Source organism: Nelumbo lutea, chromosome 2 (genome assembly GCF_056320005.1).
Source record: "Nelumbo lutea isolate HS-2025 chromosome 2, American lotus-T2T, whole genome shotgun sequence".
NCBI classification, from domain to species: Eukaryota; Viridiplantae; Streptophyta; class Magnoliopsida; order Proteales; family Nelumbonaceae; genus Nelumbo; species Nelumbo lutea.
The window spans coordinates 53,298,114-53,307,679 of record NC_142685.1 but is presented as its reverse complement, the minus strand read 5'-3'; the positions used below and the strand labels follow the sequence as shown (position 1 = coordinate 53,307,679).

Sequence of the window (9,566 nt, the reverse complement as noted above, 5' to 3'; positions counted from 1 at the left end):
GTTTGTAGGATTAGTTAGAATCCTGCAAGCCTGTTTTGCTATTAAAGCTAGGTTGAAAATGTGAGTCTCTAAAGCATAAGCCACCCACCTCCTTATTTCTACAAAGGATTGGCCATCTAAGCCAATTTATCTTCCTTTCGAGGTTTGAAGCATCCCACAAGAACTGCCTCTGAAGTTTTGAAATGGTTTTACAAACACTCTTAGGTACTAAGAAACAAGACATTGTGTAAACAAGTAAAGCAGAAATTATTGACTTTATAAGAATTTCTTTTCTTGCTTGGGTTAGGATTTTCTCCTTTCAACCTTGCATTTCATGACCAATTCTTTCAATGATGAACTCGGATGATTTGTTTTTTGATCTTTGTAGTTCTGCTAGAAGCCCTAGGAATTTCTGGAGGTTCACTTTTTGACATATAGCTTTCTCATAGTTATTTAGAATTCTCAGAATTCCCTCCCCTTCTTGAAAGTTTGCTTTTGCAAAGATATTAGCAGAGAAAGCTTCAGAGATCAATAAGAACAAGGAGAAATTGGGTATTCTTGACGGAGACCCCTACTAGGAGTTATCATACTGCCTGAAGAGCCATTTACAATGTTCCAAGATCTGCAATTTTCTCAGAAGCTTCTGCAGTTCTATTAGGCCTTAGATTAGCAAACAGTTTGGGACTTTGGTCTATTACTGTTAATAGTGATAGCTCTATCCTTTTGACAGCCCTTTAGCCTAATTCTAGACACATATCTTCTGAAGTGTGGTTTTTGGTTGATGATATTTTGCAAGAAGTGAAATCTTTTGATTCAGTAGGGTGGTGGTTAATTAATAGATTGGAAAACTTAGTGGCCCATCTTTTGGCTAGCATCAAGACTCCGAAAGGGACTTGGGTTGGTAATCCCCCAGTTTGGCTTGATGATTTTTTGTCTTTGAACTAGACTACTAACAGACACACCTCTTGTATAAACTCTGTTTCAGCTTTATGCTTTACTGAATGAATTTTTCCTTTACCGAAAAAAAAAAAGATGTTCCATGGACGGGACTAGGATCCCTAATTTTCATTATGTCGTTTCCTCCATTGGTCGGCAATTCTGCCTTATTTGTACTTGTTGCACGTTGTGTTGTTGCTAGCCTTGCCTTTTCAGTTTAACACCAGAGCCGTTGGGTTCCTCTCCATGGTCCATAAAAGCTTTTCCCGGTTGTTTCCTCAAAGTGGCTGATTCAAAGCTAAGTCATCGTAGAGGGGTCCTAATAGTGCTTTTCTATCATCTGGCAACCATAAAGTAGTTAACGTTATTGTTATATTAGCTTAGCAATCAAAACCCCGTGCATTTTGATTGTTTTTCAAGCCTTTCCGTTATTTCTTCTCAGCATCATAGTCGATTAGTTTAAATATTAGGGTAAAAGAGTTAAACCTCCTCTAAATCTAAATTTGAAGATAAATACTAATACATCCCTTCTAAATTGAACGGAAATAATAAAGTGACTCTTTAATCCTCCATTATTCCATAATTTTTAAGAAATTACATCTAGAGGGACTAAAACCCATTCAAGACAAAACATTCACTCTCTATCTAAGAAACCAATATATGAGCCAGTTTATTGTAGCATGACAAAATATGATGGCTAAACTGAATAATAAGGGATATTTAGAATCAACAAAAAGAACAATTTGATCACGAATATGAATATTTATACACCGCCACAGCTACTTCTACATTGATCAGCAATAGCAACAGGATGCACCCCAACCTCCAAAAACTTCATTTAACAACCATATCACCCGTGCATGTAGTCATAGCTATTTCCCCCTTCAATGAACCATTATAGTACAATTATTATATCGGTACGATGTACAAACTACAAACCCATCTCTTAACCTTTTGCCAGAATCATTCAAATTCTCAATTCTGCTACGTTCAACCCATTCGTGATTCAACCACAAATTTATTTATTTATTTATTTAGGGTAATGATTCAACCAGTGGCATAGAAACCCTCTGGATTTCCCACAAAATGAAGCACTTAGATTAAGAAATCAGTTCAAGCAACCTCCAAAATAGTATTGTCCAGCCATTCTATCAACAAGCCAGATCAACCTAGATGAGCGAAGTGTCAATACCGTGTGGTGGTGTTGCTGGTGAGAGGTAGTCGTTTGTAGATTGCAGATGTTAGAGGTTGGGTGGTACAGGGAGTGCAAACCTCTATCACGTTTGTGGGCATGGTTTTTAAAATCGAACCGGAGACCGAACCGATCAGGGGTTCAGTTATCGGGTCGAACGGTCAGTCTGTTCTGACAAAAAAAATAAAAAATAAAAATGGTCAAAATCGTTAGAACTGTTAACCGCTCGGATCAACGGTTTGCTAACCAAAATCAATGGTTTTTAAAGAAAATCTGGTTTAGGGAAAACCAAAATCAATCACCTGATCGGTTCCCAGTTTTTCCAGTCTGACCGTCCGGTCCGGTTTTAAAAACCATGTTTGTGGGTATACGACACACTGAAAAGTAGAGCAATGAGCAATAATGGACAGAATTTGGTTTTAAGAAAAAATAATTCCCACATGACGTCAAATGCTAACGGATTTGAAAGGAATGTTGACATAGCGGAGGCTTTTGCCTTAGAATGTCATAAAGCATGGGAGGTCTTAGTCCGATTTAAAAAATGAGAGGATGTTTTAGTATTTGGGATAAAAACAAACTTCATTTTCATACTATAACCATTATATTTCATATTACAAGTGTTTCTAACCAAAATTACATTATATAAAACATAAAAAAAAACCATATAATGGGCTTGGGTCTTAAATGGTTAGGAACAAACAATAGGAACCAATCTCGTTACAATCATTATTCATGACACAAACCACAGAACCAAAACTGACATAACCGGTTCAGTTCTATTGGGCCTGATCCCTTGGCAACTCTACGTAAATCCAAGCAAAAGCAGACTCAATACCAATTACCCAAATTTGGCCTCTGAGTAGGTAGACAGCCATGAATGCTGCTGGATCTATTCATCTCATCCTCCGTCTTTGTTGGAAAACTTCATAATATTCTCTTCTATTCATAGCCGTGGCTTCAACAACAGAAGTTTGTTTTGTTTTTACCTGTGTGGCTCTATATATTCTTTGCATTCAAATGTTTTGTCCATTTAATTTAGTGTTTCTTTATTCACTCGCTCTATTTTATTTTACTTCATCGATTCTATAAAATTGTCTAGAACTTGCATATTTTTAATATTTAACCCATGGTTTTAAAAAACAATCTAGAAATGAAACCGTTCTGACAAAAAATTAAAAATATAAATGGCCAAAAACCGTTAAACAGGTCGATGGATTGATGGTTTGACCGCCCAGGTAACAGATTGTTGACTTGTTCAACAGTTTTTTGCCAGGGACCAGATTTGAAATAAAATGGAACCGATTACCTGAATGGTTCGCAGGCCGAACGTCCGACTGTCTGGATCAACAATTTAACCACTAATATATTATTAGCTAACGATTTATTTATTATTTAAATATACAGTAAAGTATAAATAATTTCCATGTGAAATTTTTGATGCATCAATGATATGGATTTTTGAAAATGCATGATACTAAATACGAGAATTAAATACCTATTCATTTATACATGTCAATAAAAAAACGTATATATTATATTGGCTATGATTTGGATTTTATTCTAACGTCCCGCAGAGCATTTTCCCACCCAGAGCTGCATGTTCTAAATGATTTTGTGAGAATCTCTTTCCTCTGAACTGGGTTTTGCTTCCTGATTAACCTTCCTTTTTTTCTTTTCTTTTCAGAACAATGGAGAGAACATGTTGCAGAGATAGATATAATCACATTTTGGAATTTTCTGCTTTTCCTCTGATACTGTGGGGAAAGTACCAGGGAATCCCATAAGCTGCTAATCTCTTTTTTGAATTTTGTCTGCTTCTCCTTCAAATAACCAGGAGAGGCACGAGTCGCAAAGGATTTATTGATTCTTTCTCATCTTTTCCCGTATTTTTCCAACTTGAAAGGATTTACGGTGACTTCTACTTTTTTTTTGTTCTTTCCTTTTCTATTTTTTCTCTGAGCACAGGATAAGCCCTGCATGTGCAAGCCTTGTCTTATTACTAGTCTCGTTAATTTTTACAGAGAAAATACGCCAAACATATAATTCATTTGGTATGCTCATAGCCAAAATGAATTAAACGAATGGGTTGTCCATGTGGGCAACGAAAAACCCCCCAAACGTGGTTGATTTTCTGAATTCACACAAGTTCTTGCACGGTTAAGGGTTAACACAAATCCTTCTGGAATTCCGCGTTTATGCACAGCAATTCGCTTTCCATATATGATGATGATGATGATGGCAAGAGATTGGATGTGGGCTGTGGGGCTAGAGTACCCAAGTCGTGGCTTCCAAAGTGACCCAGTCCACACTTACATGGTCCTGCTATTGGAGATTATCCTAGTCATGAAATAAGTGTAGTTGCATCAAAATGCTTGGATCTGGGACCCACTTGAAGTCTAGGGGCCTCAACATGATCGCATGTCCACATGCATTATTTTTCAGGGCTTTCAAAAGTTTAAATGAAACTTTAGAAGCATTTTCTTCTCAAAGATGCATTTTGAATAAAGATTTCAAACTGATCTTTTTGGTCCACTTACAGACTTACTCCTCAGCATGGGATCCATTGAATGGTGGCTCCTGAACATTTATTTAATGTAGGCCATGTGGCAAGTTATGGGTCCTAGATAGGTAGTGAACACAACATTTAATGTAGGCCAAGTGGCAAGTTATGGGTGCCAGATAGGTAGGGTTATGATCCCTGGTCCTGGATCCCCATAACCAAGTTTTTGCCTTTATACAAACCCCAAGTAATCCAGACCCAGAAAACTCTCCCACCATTCAATGATGGCAATTTGTGGGTAAAGAGATCCATCCAGACATCATGCCTTTGCCTACACTGGTCTCCCCATAATTTTTTTGAGAAAAGAAAAGAGAAATGGTCCAATGGTCCAACTATTCTATCTTCCATGTCCCATTTATTATCAGGGCAGGATCATTATCGCTTTCATTGTCACTGATTCTTTCGTTTGCCAGGCTGCCACCACACACGCATTAGACTGGACTTTCACCAAACTAAGTTTGAAACAGAAACCCTCTCTGAGAGCCCCTGATTCTCAAAATACATTCAGATGGTTTAAGTCTAGGGATCAGACTGACAAAAAATCCTAAAATTTATTCCCTCAACGGTTAAAACTTAAAAGTTTCCTTGGTAGGGACCTAGAGAAGAAGACCATCCATCTATATTGCAGTGATCAAGACAATGATGCTATCACAAAGCTTCACTGTGTCAAAACATTTATCATTGCTCATAAGAATAATGGGATTGGGGTTTGACAAATTAAAACTTAAAGGGGGTCGGTTACAAGCCTGCAAAAGTTTGTGTGCTGTATTCAGGAGGAGATTCATTCAAAAAGGAATACTAAATGAGCTGCATCAAATTAATATAACCACACAGAAGGCACTTAAAAAATTACAAGTAGAAAAGAAGATTAATTTACAACAGAGAGAACATTCAATCCCCTGTGTACCCTTAAGCAACTGGCAACAGCTATTTCTTATCGTCTGTGGAGGCTTTTTCTCTAATTACTTTGATCTTCTCATATCCCAACTCCACCGGGTGCACCGGATATTCTACCGGAGCCACCGGACGTCTGTTGGCGAAGACAGCCCACAACAATATCATCACAATCAATGTCGTCAATGCCCCGCATGCAGTCCCGAATATAACCCCAGTTAATATCCTTACCAGACATTCATTCTTCTTGCGGACTGTCAGGGGCTTACTGTGCTCGGAATAAGCTCGAGGATCTAATGGCTGCGAATGCATCCAGCTTGGTACCCGTCTTAGCCTGAAGTTCCATGAATAAACGCTTGTGGTCTGAGAAGAATTTCCACTGGAAGAGCTTATACCCACAAACACCTCTTCGTCCTTCCACATTTCAGCCAAGTCGATTGGATAAGAGATCAACGCATTAGATGGCCTTATGTCGCCTAATTTGCTCAACCTGACTTCCAGGTATTTGGAACTCGCATCGTAATCGATCCACGTATGCAATTTCTCACCACCGTTGAGCACCAAACCCAGGGAGGAGAGGTTAGTCACCGCGGCAGAGATGAGGCCGTCGACGTCGATCCCAGCATGGTTGCCGTCGGGATCGGCAAACTTGGCGTCCATGGAAGTGTCGAATTCAACAGCGAGAAGTCTAGTGCCCATCGTGCCCAACCCCGGCGAGAGGCCAAACGAGGTCCCGTCCATAAATTTGGAAGGGAACCCACTCGGAAGAAGCACAAAAGCTAAGCCATCGCCATTTTCGGGGGAGATCGAGAAGGAGAAATACGTAGAGAAAGACACTCCCTTTCTAGGGTTTCCCTCAACAAGCTTAACGGGTAGACTGTGCATAAGACGTCCAGCGCTCAGAATCGTCGAACGAGTAATATTAACGGAAGAACCGCCATTAACGATCTCCGCATCGCCGAAGAGAGTGATGTTGGAGTCAAAGCTAGGGTTTGCCTCGAATTTGTTGAGTGAAAAAGAGGAGATCTGTGTTGCAGCAATTGTCACGAAGCAGAACATGAAGAAAGCGAAGAAGAAACAGTACCTGAAGACGGAAAACTTCTCCATTATCAGCCAGTACGGGAGCTCGATCTGCTTGTCTGTTCTTCTGGAGCTAATGTCTTCTAGCTAGGGTTTGTGAGAGATTGCATTTACATTTAGGGCTTCTTTTTTTTTCTCTTTTAGGGTTTGTGACTGCAAGGCTTGAGAATGGGAAAGAAAGGGGTCGGAGGAGGGGGGGTATCACGTATCAGCTCGAAGGACGTGAAGAATTAAATACCATCTAGACATTTAGCCATTTTACTGTAAATTTCTCTGCAAAATCTGCGTGTCGCTGCTGCTGATGGGTCTTCGCTTGGTCTTAATCTTTAGTAGTGGTCAGTGGGTGAGAGAAGTGCCGACCATAAAGAGAATAGAGTGAAGAAAAGCTTTTCGCTAATAAAGTGAAAAGATGTAATTTAATATTCGAAGCAAGGTTTGTCTAACTCACGCACCATGCGTAGATGCGCACGCACCCCGTGGTTGTGTCCCCCGACGTGGGTGGTGCGCACAGAGACACTCTACGCCTCTACTACTCACCGACTCGCTGTATAAAGAATTTATTTTTTTTGGGAAATAAAAAAATTGGGGTAAAAGAATCTTGAGAGAGGTAAAAAAAAATAACGGATATATTTTGACAGGGCGTTTACTTTAGACAAAAATGATGCTCTTCGCGTGCTTTTGTTTATGTGGGTGGGCTGGATTAAATTCGGAGAATTGGATAAGCCCACATTGCGAAATACACTATTTTGGTTGACAGCTAGATAAGGGTAAAGCGTGAAGAGGAAAAGAGAAAGGAAAAGGACACAACCACAACGTATCTGGACTCTCGACTTCTCTCCACTGTGGAATGTGGACGTGTTTTTGGTACGGAGGTAACTGTGCTGTCTTTGTCCCCCCCCACCTCCTCTCTCTCTCTCCTTTTATTTAAGGGTGACTTCATTCATAGATATCCCTTAACCGTAACCCATGGTCTATGGTTAGACCAGTCTTGCCCAATTGGGTTACGATAATAGTCCGGCCCATATGGTCTGATCCTGGTTTTGCATTATCATCATCTATGCCTTATTCCAATTATATGGGTTCAGTTATATAAATTCTGTTTTGCCAACCCTTTCTATTTAAATTTATATTCACCGTTAAATTACAAGTATTTAAATCATTTATCACTAATTCTATCCATGTCCATTTTCTGATATATTTCGAGCTCTTCTAGCCCCTTTCAATGTGTAATTAGTGGTCTTCTATGTAATATACCCAAATTATCTTCGTCTACTATCTCTCATTTTATTGTCTATTCAGACTATTCTTAGGTGACTACGGATTCTTAATTCTATCCTTTCTAAAATTTTCACTTTCATCTAGTTTTACATATATTTACAAAAACAAAAAACAAAACAAAATCCAGGCGAGAGGGAGAAGCCCACTTGCAAACTTAGGGACTGCTCAAAAACAACTCTGAAAATGATTTATGAAAAGACAAAGCAATAAAATCAGTCATGCCCACCTAAGAAATGCATTGTTTGGGGGACCTGTTTAAATGCCATTTGTTTGTTGCAGAGAACACTTGCATGCCACATGTAATGCAACAGATAGTCCGTGCTTATACACGGGCTTGGGCTTGGGCGACCTTTATGGCTAGCATTGATCATCTCCTTCTATATAAAGTATAAATTAAGGCTGGTAGAGGTATATATAAATATATAGTTATAATGAATAATCTCCCGTCTACATTGAGACAGCAAACACCAGCACAGGACTGTTTTGTTTGTAAGTATATCCAAGTAGGTTAGATCATTAGACAAGTAGGAAGTAGGAGAAGGAACAGTCACGACTCACGAGTCCATCTCTAACACTAAGAGGGCCCTCTCTCAGCTTAAATATACACACATTAAGTCATTAACCAACCCAAAACACCCTTCTTATTTTGTCGTTTAACGCTGGCCTCTCCAGTCTCCACGCCCAAGTTGCTACGACCTACACGACTCATTTTATTAAGTAGTTTGGTGCTCTGGCTCAGGCTCAGCAGTCAGCAGCACAACACGGGGCCACTGTATCTCTCTCTCAGAACAACATCCACTGATTATTGTTCTGACGACAAGATCCGTTGCTTGATTCCCCTTGTTTGAGTTTGAGTTAGCTTACTTAAGCACAACCATATATGTGTAATGTGGTTTGAATTGTTCATCGACTCTGTAGTCTGTACTGGTGAATGGTAATATTAATTCCCTGTTGAGCCACAGCACGTGCAGCAGCTAATCTTCAGCTTAGCTACCTTCCTCACTGAACACTGGGGAAGCCTGGGCTTTTTCAAAAGCTTCTCTCTCGTGCCGTGATGACATATTGACATGACATCTGGAAACTGTAATTGCTCATCCCACATTAATTGTCTTCAAGTTCAACTGAAACTGAAAGCATGGAAATTTGTTTTGAGTTTTGACATTTTGGGTGTGGCTGTGGGCCTGCTGCTGCTGCTTCTGCTGGTGGGGGACCCTTCATTTAAATGCACTAAATGCTTTCTATTCCTGGCTTTTAAGCAGAGCAGAAATACATTAACCAGCAACAAGAGAAAAAACTTAGCCACTTAGGGGTCCACTAAGGCTGAAACAACTCACTCTTCCATTAACACCCTAACCAGCCTGGCATTTTGCCCCATATATATAACTTGCTAATCCTTCTTTGTCCTCTAACTCCAACACGGCAACACCCATCTCATGTGCTTTGATATTTCTACTCCAGAACCAGAAGGGATACCAAACAGAAGATGTCATGTGTTCCAATAAAGATTGCGTCTTCTGTTCTGTCTAATTCATATTGCTGTCTTTGCTGACTTTAATCTTTTCTGCAACACTCTCAGAGTTCAAGTGCTTCTGATTCCCAAAACCATTGATAGAAGTAGCACACATGAACCACTTACAACTGAAACCC

At 39.6% G+C, this 9,566-nt stretch overlaps 1 protein-coding gene across 1 annotated transcript; it reads right to left on the bottom strand.

The window, feature by feature from the left end:
* Positions 1-5,451: 5,451 nt before the first annotated feature.
* LOC148870723 (L-type lectin-domain containing receptor kinase VIII.2-like) lies at positions 5,452-7,163 on the bottom strand. Its single transcript, XM_088970412.1, has one exon. The coding sequence runs from the start codon at positions 6,666-6,668 to the stop codon at positions 5,595-5,597; it is 1,074 nt and encodes a 357-aa protein (XP_088826538.1). The 5' UTR covers positions 6,669-7,163; the 3' UTR covers positions 5,452-5,594.
* Between the last annotated feature and the right edge of the window lie 2,403 nt (positions 7,164-9,566).